This window comes from Recurvomyces mirabilis, assembly GCF_035927965.1.
Source record: "Recurvomyces mirabilis strain CCFEE 5264 chromosome Unknown scaffold_9, whole genome shotgun sequence".
Lineage (NCBI taxonomy): Eukaryota > Fungi > Ascomycota > Dothideomycetes > Mycosphaerellales > Teratosphaeriaceae > Recurvomyces > Recurvomyces mirabilis.
Window position 1 is genome coordinate 758,443 of NW_027041943.1, and position 24,740 is coordinate 783,182.

The 24,740-nt window shown below is 54.7% G+C and overlaps 8 protein-coding genes across 8 annotated transcripts; 5 read left to right on the plus strand and 3 right to left on the minus strand.

Moving 5' to 3' along the window:
* Positions 1-999: 999 nt before the first annotated feature.
* TRM61 (tRNA (adenine-N(1)-)-methyltransferase catalytic subunit trm61) lies at positions 1,000-2,532 on the plus strand (the record flags this gene model as incomplete). The annotated part of the gene is made up of 2 exons (XM_064837026.1): positions 1,000-1,936; positions 1,997-2,532. 2 exons carry the CDS (start codon positions 1,000-1,002, stop codon positions 2,530-2,532), a joined length of 1,473 nt encoding a protein of 490 aa, XP_064695659.1.
* Positions 2,533-2,641: 109 nt separating this feature from the next.
* On the minus strand, positions 2,642-3,717 carry LTS14_004325 (uncharacterized protein; the record flags this gene model as incomplete). Its single annotated transcript, XM_064837027.1, has 3 exons — positions 2,642-2,834; positions 2,891-3,352; positions 3,419-3,717. 3 exons carry the CDS (start codon positions 3,715-3,717, stop codon positions 2,642-2,644), a joined length of 954 nt encoding a protein of 317 aa, XP_064695660.1.
* Positions 3,718-5,422: 1,705 nt separating this feature from the next.
* On the plus strand, positions 5,423-9,690 carry PYC1 (pyruvate carboxylase; the record flags this gene model as incomplete). The annotated part of the gene is made up of 12 exons (XM_064837028.1): positions 5,423-5,792; positions 5,878-5,981; positions 6,053-6,111; positions 6,181-6,641; positions 6,698-6,756; positions 6,808-7,004; positions 7,062-7,078; positions 7,128-8,054; positions 8,109-8,210; positions 8,265-8,508; positions 8,560-9,517; positions 9,586-9,690. 12 exons carry the CDS (start codon positions 5,423-5,425, stop codon positions 9,688-9,690), a joined length of 3,603 nt encoding a protein of 1,200 aa, XP_064695661.1.
* A 541-nt stretch (positions 9,691-10,231) lies between these two features.
* Positions 10,232-12,326, plus strand: DED1 (DEAD-box ATP-dependent RNA helicase; the record flags this gene model as incomplete). The annotated part of the gene is made up of 2 exons (XM_064837029.1): positions 10,232-10,452; positions 10,505-12,326. 2 exons carry the CDS (start codon positions 10,232-10,234, stop codon positions 12,324-12,326), a joined length of 2,043 nt encoding a protein of 680 aa, XP_064695662.1.
* Positions 12,327-13,294: 968 nt separating this feature from the next.
* CYM1 (Mitochondrial presequence protease) lies at positions 13,295-16,030 on the minus strand (the record flags this gene model as incomplete). The annotated part of the gene is made up of 1 exon (XM_064837030.1): positions 13,295-16,030. One exon carries the CDS (start codon positions 16,028-16,030, stop codon positions 13,295-13,297), a length of 2,736 nt encoding a protein of 911 aa, XP_064695663.1.
* A 1,142-nt stretch (positions 16,031-17,172) lies between these two features.
* Positions 17,173-18,850, plus strand: LTS14_004329 (uncharacterized protein; the record flags this gene model as incomplete). The annotated part of the gene is made up of 2 exons (XM_064837031.1): positions 17,173-18,102; positions 18,218-18,850. 2 exons carry the CDS (start codon positions 17,173-17,175, stop codon positions 18,848-18,850), a joined length of 1,563 nt encoding a protein of 520 aa, XP_064695664.1.
* A 1,038-nt stretch (positions 18,851-19,888) lies between these two features.
* On the minus strand, positions 19,889-22,255 carry LTS14_004330 (uncharacterized protein; the record flags this gene model as incomplete). The annotated part of the gene is made up of 3 exons (XM_064837032.1): positions 19,889-20,864; positions 20,919-21,555; positions 21,814-22,255. The coding sequence occupies 3 exons, from the start codon at positions 22,253-22,255 to the stop codon at positions 19,889-19,891; spliced, it is 2,055 nt and encodes a 684-aa protein (XP_064695665.1).
* Positions 22,256-23,418: 1,163 nt separating this feature from the next.
* Positions 23,419-24,483, plus strand: BET2 (Rab geranylgeranyltransferase; the record flags this gene model as incomplete). Its single annotated transcript, XM_064837033.1, has 2 exons — positions 23,419-23,529; positions 23,587-24,483. 2 exons carry the CDS (start codon positions 23,419-23,421, stop codon positions 24,481-24,483), a joined length of 1,008 nt encoding a protein of 335 aa, XP_064695666.1.
* Between the last annotated feature and the right edge of the window lie 257 nt (positions 24,484-24,740).

Genomic DNA, 24,740 nt, shown 5'->3' on the forward strand with positions numbered 1-24,740 from the left:
TAGCAAACAAGATCTCGCGGCTCGAACGTGTCCTGACCTCGGATCTTGTTCTCTAACCGCCATAGCGTGCAAGCGTCTGCCAGCTTCCTTGAGCTTGCTCGTGCACGAGGTGACGTAGAGGCGCGAGATGTTCGCGAGGTGAGTTGATCAGCCTGTCGCGGCCCTATGAGCGTCGGGAGGAGCTCCCAGACAAGCAGAAAATGTCAGGCTGGGAAGATCGGTGCCACAATCTCGGCTCGGTGCCCCGTGAGTAAGGCCATCCCTGTAGTGTTAGGATTGATGAACAGTGTGTGTCGCGAGGCCGAAGGTTGTGCCTTCCTAATCGATAAGGAAATGGACTTTCGTTCACGAACCTTGTTCCACAGCATAGATCCAGTCAAATAGCAAACAACTCTCGAAATGACGCAGGGCCGACTACTTTAATCGCTATCGCTATCGCTTTCTATCCCACACACCCTTCAGGAGCAATCCTCGAACCAAAGAAGCGCACCGAATGTCCCGGCTTGCATTGATTGCCTGCATTGTCGTCGGCGTCCTCTAGTGGTGTCGCCGCGGACAGAGGCAGCGAGAAGAGCGGGTACACCAGGTATACAGAGTGCTGGGCTTCTCGGAGGGTGACGTCAAAGCCTTTGAGGGTATTTTTGCAGTTCATGCCCTCTCCAGGCGCCAAGAGAAGATCAAGAAACTTCACCTCGAAGCTGCCCAACTTCTCCTACTCGAATTTGAGGACCTCGATGAGGACAACACGTCCGAGTACATACAGCTAGTTTCAGCCGTAGCGTTCATGCGCCAATAATCGCATCAAAACAAGGGACCGAAGGAAGTGAGGCTAACCTCTACAGCAAGCGCCACAGCAACGATAGCCCACCCCGTGTCGTGCCTTCTATCGATCGTCTGCACCATCATCGGCTTTTCTAGTGTTGCCGCCGTCGGACGAGGCCGAGAAGAGAAGGGAAGAGCACGCGAGGAAGGGGTTTCGCCTTTCTTGTGGGTAGTGAAATGAGTCCCTTCTTCGAGACAGCAGCGACGGCTGAGGATGGTGATCTGGCGATCCTGCATCTCAAGCGAGACACACTCACGCCCATTACGCTACGGAGCACCGCAGACGATGGATATGCGGAAGGCGCGGTGACGAATACCAGATTTGGCAGTTTTCCTCACAGCACGTTGATCGGTTTAGAATGGGGTGCTCAGGTGAGAGCGAGCAAGGTTGACACGGGTACTCGAGGGCGTAAAGGTAAACAAGTGAGGCAAGATGGTGTGGCTGTCAGCATGGAAGAGACCACTACAAGCCCTGGTCAACCTGCAGAGCCAGTTGCCCACTTGAACAACAAGCGCAAGTCGGAAGAGCTGGAGCCGGAAGCACGCCTGGAACACCCTGTACCTAAGAAGCTGAGGACTGCGAGTGATCGCGTCGACTCGACTGCCGTACAGCGTGCTGCCGTGGCAACAGTCACACCACTAGAGGCTGGTTCCGGCTTCGTACATCTCTTGCAGCCCACACCGGAAAGCTGGACTTCATCTTTAGACCACCGAACGCAGGTCGTGTACATCCCAGACTATAGCTATATTTTGCAGCGGATACGTGCAAAGCCAGGACAATCCATCATTGAAGCAGGCGCGGGCAGTGGCAGCTTCACTCATGCTGCTGCACGAGCAGTCTTCTCCGGGTATCCTGGTTCTGAGAACCCCAAGAAGCGAAAATTGGGTAAAGTGTACAGCTATGAGTATCACGAGCCTCGTGTTGAGACATTGCGGAAAGAGATCAATGAACATGGGCTTGACGATATCGTGCATCTCACTCACCGCGACGTGTGCAACGATGGTTTCCTCCTTACAACACCCGACAGACCATCACCAAACGCCAACGCAATCTTCCTAGACCTCCCAGCTCCTTGGCAAGCGCTTCGCCACCTCACACGCATACCATTCGAAGGTCCGTCACCACTTGACCCAGCATCGCCAGTCCAACTTTGCACATTCTCACCCTGCATAGAGCAAGTCATAGCCACGACCACCTACCTACGCAAGAATGGCTGGACCGAAATTGACATGGTCGAAGTCCACAACCGCCGCATGGACGTCCGCCGTGAACAAGTCGGTCTCAAGAACGAAGGTCTTCGAGGAGTCAATGCCAGTGCTGCGACTGTCGACGAGGCTGTATTCCGTCTCCGCGACGTCGAACAAAAGATTGGCGACTTTCACGCCTCAAAGATCGATAGACAACTAAACGCACAAGCAAATGCGGCAGGAGCTGGTGGCGCAGTACCGAATGGTTCGGGGCGGAAGGTGCAGAGTAAAGCGGATCGGCTGGATAAGATTAAGCGCGATGCGGAGGAGAGGAAGCTGTATAAGGAAGGTAATCTGGTGCATAGGACTGAGACTGAGGTCAAGACGCATACGAGTTATCTTGTCTTTGCTACATTGCCTAGGGCATGGAATGAGGATGATGAGAGAGCTTGTGCCGAGTCGTGGGACGTCGAGGCCATGATGAGGGGTGAGAGAAGTGGTGGGGAGACGAAGAAGGCATGAGGCTAGCGATGCATGTGCAAGGCAGCTCTTGGAGGCATCTCACTCGTACCTATCAGTAGCAACTGTACGTGAGCTTGAAGTGTCTGTGAGATTAGATTATTATGTTACTCTACCACGCCGCAATAGTAGCATTAGCATTCTGCTTGCCCTCAGGCACAAAAGGTGCATTTGTGAAAAGTGGTTGCTGGACAATTTGTGGATATGTCTGATCATCGCTGCAGTATCCGCCACCAGATGGTCCAATGTGTGGGCAGTGAGTGCTGGGTCGTAAAGGGACCATGTATTGATGTATATTGCGGCACCTATGAGCAACAAGTCAGCAATCGAGAACAAGAGCCATGTTGAATGCATAGCATACAGAAGAGTATTTCTGCCAAGCTCGTAAGCGGTACCAAACCGTATGTCTTGTGTGAGGAAGGCGAAGCAAGACTGGAAATCGCTGTATTGTTGGTTACTGCCGTTACAGTATTGGACTTCGGTGTTACAGATGGTCGATGCTAGAGCATTGGTCAAGAATGACACGGCTTGTGCACTGGTATTCACATGAATTTGCTGCGCCACATTCGCCACCAGGATGTCGACGATTTGATCGAAGCGCCTGAATGTGACATCGTACTGCGAAATCTGCTTGTTGGAGTCGTACGTGAAGAAGCCAACGATTTCGACGGGTAAGATGATGCTGGAGAAATTGAAATTGTGCACCGTGGCGGAGGATACCACGTAGTCGGTAGCTGCGAAGTGGATGACATTGTATTCCAATGGTATGCCGAGCAATGTTGCTGCACCGGCATTCAGGGTGTTGCCCGTGAAGAGCCCGAATCTGGATGTCGATTGTCAGCGCTACAGTCCATTCGCCTGTGGTCACCACCAGTAGTTGCTGACTCACAGATACTCTGTATTGAGTTCTTGCCCGAGGAAGACTCGGGTCACATCAACTCTACCGATGACATTAGGTGCCAGTAACGTTGAATTGATTGTCTTGGCTTGCTCGACATTGTTTGGGTATGTGAATGCCTTGAGGAAGTTGTTATGAATATCCCACAGCTCATCGTAAGAAAAATGAGGCGTTTCGTTGACGCCAGTCGGTCCAGGCCCGATGCTGCTAGTGTAAGATTGGGTGTTCGTAGTGGTTGTACACGGCGTTGGGGATGGCATATGATTCGACCAGGCTGTAGGATGCGCCATGGCTGCTGTGGCTGACAGAAGCAGACATAGTGAGTATCGTCCGGCCATTGAGCGTACTCGGTCAGCAGTATCGTAGGCGAAGGGATCTATGATGGTACGGTAGGATTCAAGTAGGAAGATGAGACGGGTAGTAGCATAATTCACTCTATGGTGGCAGCCTTCGTATATATAGCCGGTGCCTCACTTGCAGCGTGTCAGTGGCGTGCATATTGACACCTACGTGCACATCGCAGAACTATTATCTAACGTGCGTGCCGCAGAGTCAAAAGCGAAGTGCTAAGCTGCGATATGCGTTGGCACACCATATTCTAGCCGAACAGTCAGCCCTAGCATGTCATTGTGCAGGCCTCAGTGAGGAGCGCCTGACAAGACGTCCAGTGCAATTGATTTGTGCCCTGTTACCTATTCAGAATACTCGGAGCCGCGCATTGCACCGAAATTTATCAGACAGACACAAGGCGACACCAGATGATCAAATTTGTGCGCTTTTGACAGCGACACAGGTGTGGCGTGATGAGACCCAGATGCGCTTTGGCTTCCTTGGCGGCAGCAAGGCGGACGCTGCCGACATACGGAGTCTTCATGGCCTGATAATCCTGCAGGATGGTTTCGACAGGCACGGAGATCCCGCTGCGATCTGTCGAAAGCAGTGAACGCACCGTTTGAATGTGCTCTGTTCAATAGTGCCGAGACTGACTGGTAGTTTCGATAGTGCTGCAGCTCTGCAATCTGCCTACGAGACTTCTGTATGCGACCTCGGGCAGTCTAAGATCATTCCACGTAGCCGAACGTAAGCAGGCGATGGACTGGCCGGGGAGATCGAAGGCGGCGAGGCATGTCGACTGTCTGCCACGGTTATGACACGGTGAGAACTATCAGCTTACCGGGCTGGGTTATTAGACGACTTCGCTGCCTCCTATGATGCTCAGCTGTCCACCTCACGATGCGCGGCAGCGCGCGAGGCAGGCATGCGCTTGTACCTGCATGAAAGACCTGGTCGAAATATTGTCTCGGGCCGTGCTCTCGTTACCCAAAACAATGCGGACAGCGATAAAGTGTTGCTTTTCCACGGCGGTGTGAAGGAAGCTTTGACAATCTGCTTGCGCCGAAGACGAAGCCATCAACGGGTGTTCCGCCTGCGAGATGGATGACTTCGTGATCAGGTTCGAGTGGATGCGAGTCGTTGTCACGAGAACGATCCGGAATTGTCCGCCTCAATCTCCGACTTATGCTCGAAAGCTTTGAGTCGTGAATGCATCGCGTGTGAATGCAGAGGGATGAACAGTTCCAGTGAGCCGAGCGGCCGGGCTCTGCTTCCAATAGCGTGTCCCCGAGGCCGATAAAAGAATAATAATGCCTATCGCGCATGCGGGGCACTGAGGAAAGGCTTGAGCTCAACCAGAGAGCTTCCCCGGCGTCATAATCCGTGCTAGAAGCTGCTAATACAATAACAAAATCTTCGTCCTGCCGTTCAAATAGCTTGCGCTGGGTCCCACACTTACTGGCAAGCTGCTACAATCGTCTGTCAACTGGTTGCTTGAAGTCTCGCTGGTCAATGCTCGAGGACAAGACGGTGAGCAAGCATAACCGTGGGGAGCCCGGGAGGCTGGCAACATAGTTTGGGCGTCTTATACCCGCAGATCTGCTCTTCTGCAACCATCCTTCCTCACTCTCGGTTGTACAACGAAAGCATCATTAGCCCAGAATGTCGGACACTCCAGCCACGAAGCAGGTCGAGACACCGGCCACGAATGGAGGAGACTATGGAACGATTCACGAGGATGGCGATACCCACTCGACCAAGAACACAGTCCACCAGCGACTGCGGGCGAACAGCTCGATCATGCAGCTGAAGAAGATCTTGGTCGCCAACCGAGGCGAGATCCCTATCCGTATCTTCCGTACCGCACACGAGCTGTCGCTGCAGACAGTCGCAGTCTTCAGCTATGAGGACCGCCTATCTATGCACAGGCAGAAGGCAGACGAGGCGTACCTGATCGGCAAGAGAGGACAGTACCGGCCAGTCGAGGCATATCTGGCTGGCGAGGAGATTATCAAGATCGCACTCGCACATGGTAGGTTCCATGAGACTGTGTCGGACTTCAATACCTTGAGATTGGGTTCATGCGCTCGGGATATGCTGACGTCCACTCTCCTTAGATGTTCAGCTCGTGCATCCAGGCTATGGGTTCTTGAGTGAGAACTACGAGTTCGCGAAGAAGGTCGAGGCAGCAGGGCTCATATGGGTGGGACCAGATCCCGAGGTGAGGCTATCGAAGCTATATAGCTGACAGGCGCTGCGGCATGTCACAGAGCTAACAGATTCTGGGGATAGACTATCAACGCCCTCGGTGACAAGGTCTCGGCTCGTAAGCTAGCCAAGAAGTGTGAGGTGTAAGTACAATAACTTCAACCCATATCTGAGACACAGCTGGGTTTACACTAACACCACTCCCCGTGAAGCCCCTGCGTACCAGGAACTGAAGGGCCCGTGGAGCGTTTCGAGGACGTGAAGGGATTCACAGATGAGTACGGCTTCCCAGTTATCATCAAGGCAGCCTTCGGTGGTGGTGGACGTGGCATGCGTGTCGTCTGGAAGCAAGAGGAGCTTAAGGATGCCTTCGAACGAGCCACATCCGAGGCCAAGTCAGCCTTCGGCAACGGCACCGTCTTCGTCGAGCGCTTCCTGTACCGGCCCAAGCATATCGAGGTCCAGCTTCTGGGTGACAACCATGGCAACGTTGTCCACTTATACGAGCGTGATTGTTCCGTGCAGCGAAGACATCAGAAGGTCGTAGAGCTGGCGCCCGCCAAGGACCTGCCACAGCAGACTCGCGATAACATTCTCAACGACGCTGTCAAGCTGGCCAAGTCTGTCAACTACCGCAATGCTGGTACTGCGGAGTTCTTGGTTGATCAAGAGGGTAAGCAAATACCTACGATTATCAAGACGCTGATGGGTGCTAACTGTCGCTGTCAGGCCGTTACTATTTTATCGAGATCAACCCTCGCATCCAGGTCGAGCACACGATTACGGAAGTAGGTTTGCCCCCTGGGATCTCGTTGGGTTGACGCTAACGCTTTTGTCAGGAGATCACGGGGATCGACATTGTCGCCGCTCAGATCCAGATCGCAGCCGGCGCGTCCCTCCAGCAGCTTGGCCTTACACAAGATAGGATCTCGACTAGAGGCTTTGCTTTCCAGTGCCGCATCACCACAGAAGATCCGAGTGAGGGATTTAAGCCTGATACTGGCAAGATTGAAGTATATCGCTCGGCGGGTGGCAAGTGAGTATATCATGATTCTCCACCTATCCCCGCAATAGATGCTGACTTTTATTACAGCGGAGTCCGCCTCGATGGTATATTGCCCACAAACCGTGGATGGGTGGCCAGACTGACATTTCGCAGGTGGCAATGGTTTTGCGGGCGCCATCATTACTCCCCACTACGATTCCATGTTGGTCAAGTGCAGCTGCCATGGCTCCACATACGAGATTGTGCGAAGAAAGATGCTCCGTGCTCTCGTCGAGTTCCGCATTCGTGGTGTCAAGACGAACATTCCTTTCCTGGCGTCTTTGCTAACGCATCCCACATTTATCGATGGCAACTGCTGGACGACGTTCATCGACGACACACCCGAGCTGTTCTCGCTCATCGGTAGCCAGAATCGAGCTCAGAAGCTACTTGCCTACCTTGGAGACCTCGCAGTCAATGGCAGTCAGATCAAGGGCCAGATTGGGGACTCCAAATTCAAGGGCGATGTGCTCATGCCAACACTCACCGACCCATCGACCGGTAAAGAGCTTGACATCTCCCAGCCATGCAAGACAGGCTGGAGGAACGTGATCACAGAGCAAGGCCCAGAAGCCTTTGCCAAGGCCGTGCGTAAGAACAAGGGCTGCTTGATCATGGACACTACATGGCGTGACGCCCACCAGTCTCTGCTCGCTACAAGAGTACGAACAGTCGACCTCTGCAACATTGCCAAGGAGACCAGCCACGCTCTGAGCAATGCTTGGGCTTTGGAGTGCTGGGGTGGTGCCACTTTCGACGTGGCTATGCGATTCTTGTATGAGGACCCATGGGACCGACTCCGCAAGATGCGCAAGCTTGTACCGAACATCCCTTTCCAGATGCTCCTCCGTGGCGCCAATGGTGTGGCTTACTCGTCGCTGCCTGATAATGCTATCTACCACTTCTGCGACCAAGCCAAGAAGAACGGTATGGACATCTTCCGCGTCTTCGATGCGCTCAACGATGTAGAGCAGCTCGAAGTCGGCATTAAGGCTGTCCTCAAGGCGGGCGGCATTTGTGAGGGCACAGTGTGCTACTCAGGTATGTTGAGTTCTGCTTCAGACTCGGGGAAGGTGTGCTAACACTACGGGACAGGCGACATGCTGAACCCGAAGAAGAAATACAACCTCGAGTACTACATGGGTGTGGTCGACAAGATCGTGGGCATGGGAGCCCACGTGCTCGGCTTAAAAGATAGTTGGTGCACTCCTACACTCATCGGGCAAAGCTCTCGCTAATGGGAATCTCTAGTGGCCGGCGTCCTGAAACCGAAGGCTGCAAGGCTTCTTGTTGGTACGATCCGCGAGAAATACCCCGAGCTGCCGATTCATGTGCACACTCACGACTCTGCGGGCACTGGCGTTGCTTCCATGGTCGCTTGTGCTGAGGCTGGTGCCGATGCTGTCGATGCCGCCACAGATAGTCTGTCGGGCATGACCTCCCAGCCCAGCATTGGAGCAATTCTGGCTTCGCTTGAGGGGAGTGAACATGATCCGTAAGTATTTAAGCAAGGAGCCTCTATGAACCCTCGCTAATGCTTGTCAAGAAACCTCGATCATCACAATGTCCGCCAGCTCGACCAATACTGGGCTCAGGTCCGACAAATCTACTCGCCCTTCGAAGCCGGCCTCACAGGTCCAGATCCAGAAGTCTACGAGCACGAAATCCCTGGTGGCCAACTCACCAACCTCATCTTTCAGGCTTCGCAGCAAGGCCTCGGCGCACAGTGGGCACAGACTAAGAAAGCTTACGAACAGGCCAATGACCTCCTCGGCGACATCGTCAAAGTCACACCCACCTCAAAAGTGGTCGGCGATCTGGCCCAATTCATGGTCTCGAACAATCTCACCTACCAAGAAACCATCGACAAAGCCGACCAGCTCGACTTCCCATCCTCCGTTCTCGAGTTTTTCGAAGGCCTTATGGGTCAGCCCTACGGAGGCTTCCCTGAGCCCCTCCGCTCCAAAGCCCTCCGTGACCGCCGCAAGATGGACAAGCGCCCTGGTCTCTACCTCGATCCTCTCAACTTTGACGCCATCCGTAAAAAGCTCAAGGAGCAGTTCGGTGGCTGCAGCGAGACAGATGTGGCCAGTTACGCCATGTACCCCAAGGTCTTCGAGGACTACAAGAATTTCACGCAGAAGTATGGCGATTTGTCAGTTCTGCCGACGAAATACTTCCTCAATCGTCCCGAAGTAGGCCAGGAATTCAGTGTTGAGCTGGAGCGCGGCAAGGTGCTTATCTTGAAGATGTTGGCCATCGGCCCTCTCAGCGAGCAGACTGGTCAGAGGGAGGTGTTCTATGAGATGAACGGCGAGGTGAGACAGGTTACCGTGGATGACAACAAAGCGGCCATCGAGAACAAGAGCCGCGTGAAGGCGGATGCTAGCGATGGATCTCAAGTCGGTTCGCCAATGAGTGGTGTGGTTGTTGAGGTCCGAGTCAAGGATGGTGGCGAGGTCAGCAAAGGTGATCCTATTGCTGTGCTCAGTGCTATGAAGATGGTGAGTCATCCCACTTTCCAACTGGTGGACACTCTAAGCTGGATGTATGCTGACTTGTTGCTTTTCAGGAAATGGTTATCAGTGCGCCACACTCCGGTAAGATTGGCAGTCTCAGCGTCAAGGAGGGTGACTCTGTGGACAGCCAGGATCTCGTGTGCAAGATAGTCAAGTAAAGTAGCGGGTGGGCTGCTGGATCAGGATAAGGCTATATCAACGACGGTCTTGTACTAGAATTGAGATAGGAATATTATCTGTCTAATCGCGTTATGTCCAATTTTCATGAGCAACATGAGTTCCATTTCAAGGCTCCAGAGAATGAAGACGTAGCCATGACCATATAGAGTCATACAGCACTTCTTGACTCAAAACATGATGTGGCGGCACTGGATCATGCAGGTGGTTGAAGGATGATCTCCTTGCCACTGCAGGCGCGCTAGTCCCAACCCGCTTAGCGCGACCCGATCAACTCTGTAATTTTTTGGTGCAGCCTGTCCTCTCACGCCTGTCTTTTGACAAACACCACATCACAACACCACCCACCATCCTCACATCTTCTAATACACCACTTTTTCGTCTTTCTTGTGTTTCTTGCAGGTGTTCTTGCATTTGAGACGCATCAGACATCAACACACCGAACGCTCTTCACCGACCGCCGTTCACTCACTCACACACGCACATCCAAACAATCTTCAATATCACAACACCAGTGACATCATGGCAGACCAGCTCAACATGAACGGATTGTCTCTCAAGGACTCGCAGCACGCTCCGCAGCAGAATGGCTTCGGTGAGCGCTCTGCTTACATCCCACCACACATGAGGGGAGCACCTCGCGCCGGCGGTCCTGCTGGCCCACCCCCAGGCGGCTTTGAAGATGGCCCCGGCGGACCTCCAGCCGCTCAAGGCATGAACGGCAGCGCTTGGGCGCCTCAAGGGTATGCATAGACCTCCTAAGGTGTGGAAAATAGATGCTGACCCCACTTGTAGCAACGGCTACCCTACCGGCCCACCACGCGGCAACAACTGGAACGCTGGTGCCCAGACCTTCACTCCCCGCACAGGCCAAGCCAACAACTGGGACAACTCGCCTCAGATGCCTCGTGGCTTCGACCGCAACGCATACGGCGGCTCCGGTGGTGGCTCCGGCGGCCGCCAGGGCACAGGCGCAGGAGATGGGCAGTGGAGAGATGGCAAGCACATCCCGGGTCCCTCGAACCCTCGCGTCGAGCGTGAGCTGTTCGGTGACCCCAACGATCCCTCGAAGCAGGCCAGCGGTATCAACTTCGAGAAGTACGACGACATCCCTGTTGAGGCTTCCGGTCAAGGCGTGCCAGAGCCAGTGACGACCTTCACAAACCCACCTCTCGATGACCACCTCATCAGCAACATCGAGATGGCTGGCTACAAGGTCCCGACACCTGTGCAGAAGTACTCTATCCCGATTGTCATGTCTGGCCGTGATCTCATGGCTTGTGCTCAGACAGGTTCAGGCAAGACTGGTGGATTCCTTTTCCCAATCCTGTCCCAGGCTTATCAGCACGGCCCGGCCAATGCAGCCCCTCAACAAGGTGGCTTCTCTCGTCAGCGCAAGGCGTACCCAACGTCACTCATCCTCGCCCCGACGCGTGAGTTGGTCTCTCAGATCCACGACGAGGCTCGCAAGTTTGCCTATCGCTCGTGGGTGAAGCCTTGCGTGGTCTACGGTGGCGCCGATATCGGCTCGCAGCTTCGCCAGATTGAGCGCGGCTGTGATTTGCTCGTTGCTACCCCTGGTCGTCTTGTGGATCTGATCGAGAGAGGCAGGATCTCGCTTGCTAACATCAAGTACCTCATTCTCGATGAGGCCGACCGCATGCTTGACATGGGTTTCGAGCCTCAAATTCGCCGGATCGTGGAAGGTGAGGACATGCCGCGCACGGATAACCGCCAAACGCTCATGTTTTCTGCCACTTTCCCACGCGACATTCAGATGCTCGCTCGCGACTTCCTTCGAGAGTATATCTTCCTCTCGGTTGGACGTGTCGGTTCGACCTCTGAGAACATCACCCAGAAGATCGAGTACGTCGAGGACGCCGACAAGCGTAGCGTGCTTCTAGATATCCTGCACACCCACGGTGCTGGGTTGACCCTGATCTTCGTCGAGACTAAGCGCATGGCCGACACGCTCTCTGACTTCCTCATCAACCAAGGCTTCCCTGCCACTTCTATTCACGGCGACCGCACCCAGCGTGAGCGTGAGCGTGCTCTCGACATGTTCAGGAACGGACGCTGCCCTATTCTGGTTGCTACAGCCGTTGCCGCTCGTGGTCTCGACATCCCCAACGTCAAGCACGTTGTCAACTACGATCTGCCCACCGACATCGACGACTATGTCCATCGTATCGGTCGTACTGGTCGTGCCGGCAACACCGGTATCTCGACTGCCTTCTTCAACCGTGGCAACCGTGGCGTCGTGCGTGACCTTCTCGATCTGCTCAAGGAGGCCAATCAGGAAGTCCCAAGCTTCCTCGAGACCATCGCGCGCGAGAGCTCAGGCTTTGGTGGTGGTGGAAGCAGCCGAGGCGGTCGTTCTGGTGGTCGCGGCCGTGGTTCTGCCGCCATGAAGGATGTGCGCTCCTTCGGCGGTGGTCAGCGTCCAGCCTATGCCGGCAGCATGGGTATGGGTGGTGGTGGATACGGTGGCGGCATGGGAGGCGGTTACGGCGGCCAACAAGGCGGCGGCGGCGGCGGCTACGGCATGGGTGGTGGTGGAATGGGTGGCGGCAGCTACGGCAACCCCAGCGGCCCTGGCGCCAACAGCTGGTGGTAGACTCGAGTCTAACACGCCCTAACCACCGACGCCACACGACTTCTCTTTTGTACAACATTTGGCGCGTCTTGCGTTGCGCGTTGCTTTACCGGCTTGCTTCTTCCGGAGGGACGAGACGTTCCGGGATCGACCATGATGAGCCTGTGCGACAGAACGACATTATACCCCCGAATCAGCATGATAGACAGCGCTGCTTTTCTTTCTTTCTTCTCACGGCAACGAAGCATTGCGTCGGCGCTTAAGGGAAGAAAGAGATGGCGCTCTTACTCAACAATAGATTGAGCGGCTTGTGCGCTCTTGCCTACTACACGGCATGGCGCTTTGAGCTACTCGATCAGCTACGACTTCGGCTTGACGGCTGCTTCTGGGCATGCTGTCGCGCTGCTCTAATAGATCGCGAAGGCGTTTTCAGCAGTAGATGGATGCTTTTCTTGGTGGGATCGGGATGGACTCTTTTCAGCGAGTGGGGGTTTTTGCAAGCGTTTGGAGCGAGAAAAAATGCCGCAGTGAACTAAGCTTTGCACTGGGTCGCGTGGAAGGCGCTGCGACGGTGGCTTGTGTTGCTGCCGTGGAACATGATGCTTCTTACGGGCCGGCAATGCCTGGTGCTGCAAAGATTCCTTTTCACAACGATACCTTGATAGAGATATGAGTGCGGGAGGGACATGGCATATGGGAGCGTAATCCGCTGAGCCTACGGAGGCATGGCGGAATAACGCTGCAATGAGCTTTGCACTGAGCGAGCTCATCAGAAGCTTGTTATGTAGCTCCTTCGCAGTAGTATCAAAATGCATGGTGCTCCACTTCATACATCTTGCCACTGCTTGCTTATTTCTTTGTGACAAATTGTCGCACCACGATGTTCCCTCATCCAAATTGCTGTGAGGTGCACAAATCTATCCTACAACAGTCCCGACGCTATGACACAACAAGAGATGAGTTCTCGCCGCTAGATCCCAAGCCAAACATCACTTCCCAATCCCCATATCCCTGACCTCCCATCCCTCACCCTCCTTCACAAACCCACCCTTATCATTCCCCAAAACCGCCACATTCGCCCCGTTCCCCTCCAACGCCTTCGCCACCTCCTCAGCCGCTTGTCTCACTTGCCTAGCGTCCACATCGAGTAACCACTCCCGTCTCTGCTGATCCATCTGCGCATCGATCCCAAGCAAGAATCCATCCACACCCTCCTGATTGACCGAGATCGGCGCATCTAGTCCCTGAAAACATGACAGTTTCGCCTCCTCCAATTCCCGCTCGCTCCATTCGCGCTCCGCGGCCCATCGCCCGGCTTCGCGCATGATTCGTAAAGTGTTGGCGGGGTTGTGGTCGCGGTAGGAGTACATCCCGAACGTCCCTGTGAGGCCGGAGGAACTGGCTCCGCCGCCGTAGGCCCCGCCTTTTTCACGGATCTCGTGGTGTAAGTGTTTGTGGGTAAGGAGTTGGGCGAGGATGGCGAAAGGCGCTGTTTGTTGGGAGGTGTAGGGCCCTGTGGGGAGGGTGAGGGCGGTGTAGGAGACTTGGTAGGTTGGGAAGGGGAAGAGGGTTTTTTGGTTGAGAGTTGGGTAGGTGGGTGGGGGGGTGGTGGTGAGGGGGGCTGGTGGCGTGAGGGGTGAGGAGCGGGTGGTTGTGATGAAGGACTGGAGGGCGGCTTCGTTGCTCCCGGAGGCATCGGCGCCGCAGGTTACCATGGCGCGGAAGCTGGTGCGCATGCTTTCGACCACGATAGCCTGGATGGCCTTCAGCCTCTCCACCAACAAAGCCATAGCATTTGCGTCTTCCTCTGCCGAAGCCAGACTGGTTATCAGCTTGACTTGCCTGAGACCGCCTGTCTGCTCACCCCACGCACCATGCAGACTGAGGCCAGCCTTCGAGTAGCGACTGGCGTACATGTGCCCGGCACTGGCAATCCCATCTACCGCTCCGTCTGCACCAGCTCTCAGCAATTCTTTTATCATGCCATGTGCGTTCGGACTATCGAAGTCCGTGCCCAGTAAGATCGTGTTGATGAGCTCATACATGGCTGGCACATTCTTGTCGAAGGCATAACCACCTAACGAGAGCCCTTCCTCGGCTTTGAGGATGTCGTGAGGTGAAGTCGTGGCATGGTATCCGAACCGTATACCGCCAGTCTTGAGCTTCATGAGACCCTCCAGCTCCTCCATCGACTTATCTTTCGTGCCTATTCTCATAAGACTGTCGCAGAACAGTGGGACAAGCATTCGAAGCTCGTCTGGCAGATCCTTGAACATAGCCAAGGCTTTGACGTAAGTCAGGCCATTCGTTGCAGTTTCCCGCCACTTCACATTCGTCTTCTCGTCCAGCTGGCTTTCCCGGGCCTCATACTGCTGCCCTGTCCGCTCGATATCACTCACACGCAAGGTAGGCAGAACGTCCACGTTCGCGGACTTGCCCGAATCCTGCTCCTTCAGCAACTCCAACTCCCGTTCACGAAGGTGCTTATGTGCTTCCTGCTCGTTCGGGAATTGCTTCACCGCCTCTGCAATTTTGGTCTGGAGCCGAGCAGCTTCCTCCTCCTCAAGCTCCGCACCGAAAGTCGCACTCGGCGCCATGGTGAACGTAAGAGTATTGTCCGTGAGCAAGTACTTCTCCACCAGCTTCTCCAGATACCGTGATTTTTGCATGTTCTTGCGGAAAGTGCTGATGGTGTGCTCGTAGTCCAGCGAAGCGAAAGGGTCGACGCCGTTGAACCAGCTCCCAGTCACAGATTGCGCTACACCCAGACCGAAGCGTGAGCTCTTATGTTTGAGCTTCAGCTCGAGCACATGCAGGAGGCCGTCGACCTTATGCTTCTCGAATCCATTCGCTGCTTGCTCGAGTAATGTGTCCGAGATGGCTTCCTTGACTCTTGGAACGTTCTTCTCGCTTACGCCTGTCAGGCCGATGGAGAAGAGACCTTTGCTGGCTGAGCTGTCATAGCCAGTATTGGGTGAGAAGTCCGTGCCTAGCCCTGATTCAACAAGACTACGGTATAAGGGTGCGCCATAGCCATCGAGGAGGATATTCGAGATGACTTGTAGAGCGAACGACTCATCCACATTGCTCGGATCGCCAGTGACCCATGTCGTAGATGTCTTGAACTGCGATTCTGGTGGTACGAGAGGATCCACAGGCCCAGGGATAGTGACAGTCTGCGGTCCTTTAAGTGCGATGGGTCCTTTGATGTCCTTGTCGATGTTCACCTTGTCAAACTTGGCGAGCTGCTCGCCTAGCATCTGCAGATGAGTCTCGACTGACTGGTCACCATAGGTAACGATACGGCTATTGCTTGGATGATAATGCTCGTTCTGGAAACGCTGCAATTGCTCGTAGGTAAGATCGGTCATCTTCTGCGGGTCCCCACCACTATTATTCAGAGCCGGAATTATCTGCTCGAAGAATTTGATGTAGAAGAGGTAAGTGGCGTCAGAAACCTGACCCTTCATCTCGTTGTACACTACGCCCTTGAACACCAGATCCTTGGTCCCCTGTTCGTCTGACTCCTTGAGCGGGTTCTCTGGTCCAATGCGCCAGCCTTCTTGAACGAAGTCGGAGCGTTTCAGCAGTGGATGTAGGGTGGCGTCCAGATAGACGGACATTAGATTCTTGAAGTCCTGTGCGTTAGTGGTGGCGAAGGGGTAGGTGGTGTGGTCTGAGCTGGTCATGGCATTCATGAAGTTCTGCAACGAGCGCGGCAGCATCTTGAAGAAAGGATCGCGGACCTTCGACAAGGAGGTTTATAGTTAGCAGTCGTGAGAGGACAAAAGCACATCGACATGAAAGGTGGCCGCTTACCGGATACCTACCTTTCTATCAGCCTACACTCACCTACCTCTGGACAATCTACTTATGCTCTTGCTTACCTCTCCGATCCACACAGAGTAACATGCTCCAGTATATGTGGCACACCCGTCGCATTGGGTGGATTCGTCTTGAACCCGATACTGAAGACATTGTTCTTATCTTCTCTTGCTATATGAAGGTATTCGGCATCGGTCTTATCGTGCCTGAAGTGCAATGCCGACAACTCCAGGGCGGGTATATATTTCGTCCGTTGTAAAGTGAAGCCGTGATGCTGGGTGCCCTGCTGTGGAAGGGAGGCGAGGTCGGTCACTGATGCATAGCTTCGTCGGGTGGACTTCAGTCCAGCCCTCGTCGCCGCATGGCGAAGAGGCCGCGACGTGCGTAAGCTCGAAATCATCCCCAACGCCGAAGCAAGATGCACAGCGCCAGAAATGCTAGTTGCGATGCGATATACACAACGGATGAAAATCGGCCATGGCCACGCGACTACACAGGATAGATGACATGCACCACTGACTCGTTCCCGGCGACAGCTCTCTCGGCCAATCAGCGGTGGGGCTTGCTTGCCTCCCGGGTGCCATTCCTTCGACCATCTGCGCCTCCGCATGCACGATTGCTGCTCTACACAGGAAAAGCTAGCCTTACACACCACCCGCATCCCCATCTCGCAGGACCACAATACATCTTACAGAGCAGCATCATCGCCTCACTGGACCCATCCGCCACGGAAACAGACTTTGCACCTCCCTCCCGCTGACTTGACGGTATTACTGTATTCCCCGTCACCATCTCCCCTTTCGACTCTCACTGCATCTGGACGACGGGAGATTAGTCAGCATAGAGTATAGAGACGGTGGCAGTAGGTTCTGAGCTGGACGGGGGAAGACCAATGAAGGCGACAGACGAGCGCAGGGACCGTGTGCAGGATCGTCAACATCAGTCGGCTTTGGCACACAGCTTGACCCAGCTAGTAAGATCGAGTAGGAGACCAGACAGCAAGCGCCGCAGTGCCAGCTGGTCATAGAGCGGACAGACATCTATGGCGGCCGTGGCGCCCCTCATGAGCAATGCGCGCAACTCGCCTGCCTCGATGGACTACTCCAACTCGAATGACTCCATTGCCGCACCACCGCCCCCTCCCACAGCTGCACCAGCACCGGCAAAGGGCAAGGCGAAGGGCAAGAAAGGCGCCGCGAGCACTAGCAATGATCCGGCCGACGCCCACAAGGCCCTTCTCTCTAAAATCTCCCAGCTCGAAGCCAGCAGTACGGAAAATGCCCAGCAGGAAGCCGAGATCGAGGCGGAAGTGAAAAAGGCGAACCGCGAACTCTCTCAACTTCTCAGTACCCTCGAGCCGCACAACAGCAAGATCGATATCGTACAGCGACGCTACACCGAGCTGCTCAGCGACATGAAGAAGGTGGAGCGTGACCACATGAAGGCCAAGAAACGCGGTGACCAGTTGCAGAAAGAGAAGGAGGAGGTGAGTAAAGACCGGACGAGGGAGAAAGGGCTAAAGGAGAAGCTGGAGAAGCTGAGTCGTGAGTTGACGAGAGAGAACAAGAAGCTGAAGGAGGATCTGCGAGATATGAAGGAGAACAGTGCCGATCGGAACGAGGAGCTACATCGGAAACTCGAGAATCTGGTCCTCGATGTGGAGGAAGTGGTGTCGCCACGGCAAGCGCAACATGACCGGCAAGGCGTAGAACTGGAGCAGGATCGGATGTTTCGGGAGAAGTTCACGAGTTTCCTGCAACAGTACGAGCTTCGGGAACTGCAATTCCAGTCTCTGCTTCGTATGAAGGATCTAGAGATCGCATACCAGACCGCGCGGCATGATCAGCTTAAGAAGGCGCAGGAGAGCGAGCTGTCTAAGAGCCACCAGCTCACGCGGCAAGTGAGTACTTTCAGCCAGACGGAAAACGAGCTTAGGGGCCAGTTGAATGTCTATGTCGAGAAGTTTAAGCAGGTACGTTGGCAGCTCCTCACTCTTTAGTCACCCCACTTATACACACCCGTTTGTTGCTACTTTCTCCTGTATGCGGGATATCCTGACTTAGATGACTGACTGACCCCCACAGCAGGTCGAAGACACACTTAACAACAGCAACGATCTGTTCCTGACTTTCCGCAAAGAAATGGAGGAGATGAGCAAGAAGACGAAGCGGCTGGAGAAGGAGAATCTCAATCTGACGCGGAAGCAGGAGGCGACGAATAAGAATATCTTTCAGATGGCGGAGGAGAGGAGTCAGAGCCAGCAGGCGATTGACAAGCTCAGTCGCGAGAACGAGAAGCTGAAGAAGCTGTGTCGGGCTATGCAGAGTGGTGGGTATGGCAGCGCAGGTGGCGTGGCGGGAGCGCAGCAGGGTGTCCCGGTCGGCGGACAGCAGGGTGGTGTGGGCGTCGGTGCCTCCGTGGACGAGGAGTTCGGCGACGAAGGCACGGAAAGCGAGTACGAGGAGGACGAGGAAGAATACGAGGAGGATGAAGAGGGCGAGGAGTACGAGGATGAAGACACGGAGGAGGAGGAAGAAGTCGGGGAGGAGATCGGTGTCTTGCCCAGGACGTTTGGCCCGCCGCCTCCGCCGCCGCCTCAGCAGGTTCCTGCTACCACCGGGAAGGAAGGGTTGGTGAATGGGAATTCCGCGGCGCCTTCTTCTAGGGGGAGAGGGGCGAATGGGGTGCCGGTTGTCAATGGGACCGGGGGGAGACATTGATATACCTTGTACGCAATGCAGGCATTCTTTTCCAGAGTTCCTTTTCGACAATCCTGGGGAATGTGATGCGATTGGACAGGTGAGGTCAGGTCCAAATGACTACAGCGCAGCGCACGACTCGTGCCCCCGCCCCTTCCTCCCGCTTACAAAACCCTGCTTCGTGCTCCCTTCCCTCCATATTCAGATATGCACGAGGTGAAATGCGCTGCTTCAAAACAGATCACGCCCACCGTACATTTCCTACCCGGAATACCTTTCTAATACGGTGAGGTCACTAGCATATGCGCAAGAACAAATGGCACTCTCCATGCATATTTTCGTGGTAACCCTTCGCGGTTGCTCGGACTGATAGGGGGGTGTCGCTCCAGGCTAACAGAACTGCTTCCCTGTGAGAGTCAAGGGGATGGCGGACTAAGGCTCTGGAGACAGATGTTTATCGTTGCTCAGGTATGTAGTGGTGACAACATTGTGTTGTGCTGTGCTCAAAGACTGTGTCTCCACCTCCTACTCTGCGGTGTCCGGCCTGTATTGTGACAGTGGCACAAGATTTCGGCCTTCTGTTTGTAAGAACATTTAGTCCGAACGGTGAGACTAAGCAGCAGGCAGTCATGGGAATGGTTTCAGCAGGCTAGTAGTACAAGATCTCGTCGCATCTAATAACACAAGGTATAAAGCTCTCCCTCTCATCGCGTGAATCTCGCCAGTCACTGCATGAGCCCATCTGGGCTCAGCCAGCGAGCATGTCACAGCGAGCGGAGGGAGAGAGAAAAACACGACTCAACCACCCAGCATTTCGCATTCTGCCAGAACCCTCCCGTGATGATCCTCCCCATCCGCGATGCAATTCACTCCGCCCTCCGTCTCTCTGTCCCGTCTTCCCCCAACCCCAGTAAACGCCAACGCAAGTTCAAAAAAAGGGTATCGTCAAGCACGGCGCGCCAGTTGGAAGATGGCGTATGCTCGCGTGAAATGCAATCGTGCTTCTGTTTCGTGGTCTATTGTCTTCATCGTCCTCCACTCCTTCCCTCAGCGAGCCACCTAAGCTGGTCGGGTCGGAAGAGGAGGGAATGCGAAGTCGCCCTTGACCGGTGTGGTCGCCACGTCGCTGCGGCTACGGCTGTGTGTGTACGGTCGAGGCGTGGAGTTGGTGGGTGTGTCGTCGCCGCTGCCTTTGCGGTCTTCTGCTGTAGCTGGTCGCTTGCTCTCGATCAACCCGGTGGTGGGGCTACGTTGTGGTGTCGAGACGTTGTCGTTGTTTCGCCCACGTGCTCCGACTGGTCTGTACGTCTCTGGCTTGCTGTTTTCGCGGCTGCGCTGCATGCTGTCACCTGACAAGGTCGAAATCGAGTCCTCGCGCTGATCAACACGTTCACTGCCGCTGCTGTGTACCACGCGCTCGTCGCCACCGTGCAGAGTACTAGCCGAGCTATCATTCGTCAGGTTCGAAGTCGATAGTATTTTTGGTGGTTGATAGCTGTCGCCCTGTTCGTGCTGCTTCTCGATCTCAAGGTACTCCTTCTCCGTGAAGCAACCTTGCCAGCAGTGTCTCCAATCACCAACGAGGTAGTTGAATAGCCAACGCTCGAGCTTCAGACATGGTCCAATACAGATGCTCAGGTTGTTCAGGTCCATGCGATTCCTATCCTTGTGCGAAAGCAGCAAGCTGAGATGGCACGTGATCGCAAAGAGGAGGTAGTAATTGAAGGGCGACAGTTCCGAAAGTGCATCCCGCAGTTTCTGCGGTGCTGGCTGGCCGATCTTGGCATAGTCCGGGTTCTCTTTCTCGAGCTCTACACCAAGTGCAAGCTGACGATGGTTGGGCATGATCTCAGTCGGCAGGTCGCGAAGCCATGACTTCAGCATACTGCCGATGTTGTTCGGGTCGTAGAGCTCGTTTTCGTCCAGAAGATCCACATCCATCTCCGTGTCGAACCGGCGCTGCCAGCGCTTGACTTGTGGACCACTGCCTGGCACCCGATACAGACCTTCGGCTTCGCAGTTGAGGTTGAGATAGCTGCTTAGAGTTAGCGCAAATCAATTGTATATATGCAATTCAAAAGGGACTTACTCGATGCACCTCCAAGGTAGACTAGGCATCCAATACTCAGTCTTGTCCCTGCAACTGCTCAAATCCTTGCTTATCCTCGTGAGCCTCGTTTGCTCCACCAATGGCAGATTGATGACCTTCAGCACATACTCACTATCGGGCACCTCCTTTTCATTATTGCTGCTACTCCTGCCAATCTTCCCAAGCCTCGTCAAGAAGTTCCCGCTCGCTTTCGTCGTTTTTGACACAGCATGCTTGCTGCTGCTCATGAAGCCACTCTTCTCCTTCTCCTTGTCCTTATGGCTTTCCCTCTCTTTCGTGACCGGTCTTGCTGGTGGCACCACAGCATTGTCGTCGCTCTCACTAGCCCCAGCCCTATCTGCTGACTTCCCACGACTCTTGTCCTTGTCCTTTTTAGCTCGCAGCATCTCGGATCTTTGTTCCGCGGGGAGTGGTGCTGTTCGTGGGGCTGGCTCGATTGCTGTTCTGGCTTCTGGTATCTCGGGTCGCGTTTTTGATCCGTTCGAACTGCTCCGCGTGCTCTTGGTCCGGCCGAGCTGTTTTCGGAAGGGAAGGCTGCTTTTCTTCGACGCGGCGCTGTCTTCACTGTGGTGCGGTACTTGCTGCGGCCGCCGTGCTGTGTCTGCTGTGTCGTTGGCTATGTCAGTATTGTTAGCTATGAGTACCAATGGCCATCTACAATATGAACGTGATGGCGAGTGGCAGCGGCGATTCGGCGAGCATTCCAGGTCTTTGTGCAGATGCGACATGTGTCTCAAAGGTGGTTTGCTTCGCGGGCAAATCTAAACCAAGTGAAGCTTGCCAAACCTCACACTGCTGCCTTATACGTCATGCAATCGCTGATACCGACCACGTGCACCACCTGGGTAGCAAGGAAAGCTCAGAATCGACTCACCTTCGCTGGGGTTCACTCCGATATTCTCCATGCTGCCGACCAAACTCAGCTCCGGAGAGCTCCCGACGTTCTTCTTGAGTTGATATACTGCTGCCACACCGCTCGTTGTAGACCGATACACATCGTTCTCCGCCTTCACCTGCCGCGCTGGCGCCCGCGATGTCTCCTGCTCGACCTTCGAGCTCTTACTGCCAAGATGCCGCAATATGTTCTTTGACGGTTCGCGATTATGCCGGGGAGACGACGGCGGAGATTGCGGGAGCGGAGGGAGGGATGGCGGGGACGCGCTCGAGCCCAGGCCAATGTCTCCGCCGAAAGAGGACAGGTCGACGCCTTCAAGGTTGATGGGGCTACTGTTGGGTCCAGCGGACGACTGCGCGGCTTCAGCGGCGGACTTGAGGTTGATGGTGAGGTCGGTGGGCCGAGCCTTGTTTGGTGGCATGATTACCGTGCGCGAAGACGCGGAGATCGCGCCTTGCATGAGGCTGCTGCTACCACTCGGGGCAGCGCCCGCAGCAGGGCCGGATTTCTGTGTCGCAGACAGCTTCCCGGTCGCTCAATTGCGCATGTGGTGGGTCGGGCGAGTGCTGCATGCGATCACACATGGGTCAGTCGCGGTGTACAAGGCGCAATAATACCCGAGGGGATTTGCAGTGTCGGCTGCGAACAATGTGGTGTGAGCATGGAGAACAAAGAAAGCGTACCTTGCTGTGTGCGCCTGAACCGGCTACGGTTGCTTCGGGGCGGCGGTGTCGACTTCGGCGTCTGTAGGTCTCACTATCCGAGCAGTACAATGTGCATTGGCGCTTGCGGGCGGTCGTGAATGGTTGTAGGCGTGCGTATGTTGACAGGCGGCTCAATGTGCCTGGCGGCTATGCGGGTAGCCGGATGGCAATAATAATGAGTCCCGAGTCGTTATCCTGGTTCGTATAGTGTACGTATACTTTCGACGCCAGCGAGAGTGTCCACTGCTCCGTCTGGGGCTCTTCTCGAGGTGGTGGGTCGTGTGCGGTGCCTGGGCGATGAAACGTTCCTAGTGTTGCGTAGTGTGCCTGAAGGAACTCTATCTCGCCCTTTTCTCCGTTACAAGTGCCGAGCTCTTGCATAAGCTATACTGCAAAGACTCCTGTCAAGACACCCCCGCGACAATGGTATTCGTCGAAGTCTGATCACATGTACTGCTAGCTGCTGGCGCAACGGAGATTATAGTACAGTAGTAGAGCAGTCTCGTGTGGGTTCCCCTCTGCAAGTCATCTCTAGGGGGATTCTCTCCACGCGCGATGCCGGGGCCCACTTCTGGCCCGGGTCGTCACGCTAACTATCTACCCTACGGGCTCGTGGTCATCCTGGACAACAACATCTCCTTCAGCCAGGAGGACCGGATATTTTGCCTCGTCACATGGCAATCAGCCTCTATCTCGTGACAGCGACCTGTAGAACGAGGTCGTTTGCTACGGCAGCTCCAACGCCACCTGTAGACAGCCCAAATCTTGGGCTGTTACTCCTGGATATCAAGTCTGGCTCTGTGAAATTACGAACCACTGAACAAACCAACTCAAATCCGACTTCAGCATTACGTCGCCTGACTTGGTGGGAATCAATATCATGTCTCTCGCAGCCGGGCCCGGCCGCGGGCATGTCACAGTGGGTCAGCTGCCGGACGAGCTGAATCTGGTTGTTGAGAAACACATTTCTTACATCCAGGATTTAGATACGGTATGTGTAGGAGATGAATATAGCAACATATCGAGCTGACACTGACGCTCACAGTAGCGTAGAGATGAGCTTGAGTACCACTTGACCGAGCATCTGCGCACAGGAGGTATCTACTGGGGCCTAACAGCACTACACCTACTGGGGCGGCCTGATGCACTACCACGGGAAGGCCTGATTGAGTATGTCCTATCGTGCTTGCACGATAATGGAGGCTTTGGGGCTGCGCCTGGTCACGACGCACATATCTTATATACTGGCTACTCTGTTCAGATCCTGACCATGATCGATGGCTTCGACGAGCTAGAGAAGAAGATGCCAGATTGCAACGGTAAGATTGCGGCCTTTGTCGCGTCCTTGCAGCAGCCAGACGGCAGGTTTGCTGGTGATGAGTGGGGTGAGACAGACACTCGCTTCCTGTTCAGCGCCTTCTACACCCTCTCGCTTCTTGGCTATATGCCACACCAACATCCGAATGAACCACCAATCATCGATGTCAGTGCGGCGACTGCACATATCAAAGCTTGCCGGAATTTCGACGGAGCCTTTGGTGTCGCTCCTGGAGCAGAATCGCATTCCGGCCAGGTCTTCACCTGTTGTGGCGCCCTAGCAATAGCTGGCGAGCTCGACTCGTACCTTGGCGAAGTAGGCAAAGATCGGTTGGGAGCCTGGCTGAGCGAGCGACAGTTGCCCAGTGGTGGACTGAACGGCCGGCCAGAGAAGCTAGTCGATGTTTGCTATAGCTGGTGGGTCATGAGTAGTCTTGCCATGATCGGCCGCCTGCACTGGATTGACAAGGCGAAGCTCACAGCATTCATACTACAATCTCAGGACCCGGAGGAGGGAGGCATCGCCGACAGACCCGGTGATATGGTGGACGTCTTTCATACAGTCTTCGGCATTGCTGGATTGAGTCTGATTGGCTATCCTGGGCTGGTGGAAGTGGACCCTGCTTAGTAAGTTCTCGCGAAGGCCATTCCAATGCAGAGGATGCACGTAGTCTGACTATATCGCAGCTGTATGCCTAAGCACATCACTGCGAGACTAGCCAAAGCATAGCTCTTCGCCTTCGTAACGTACACAGCATATTGAAAGTCCTCCGCATCACCTTCGACCGGTCCCAACGGCTTGGGTACGACAAGGATGGTAGGTCTTCAGGGGAAGGTACGCCTCATGCTGTGCCTTCGGTCTCTGCAACCCTCATAACCCAACTT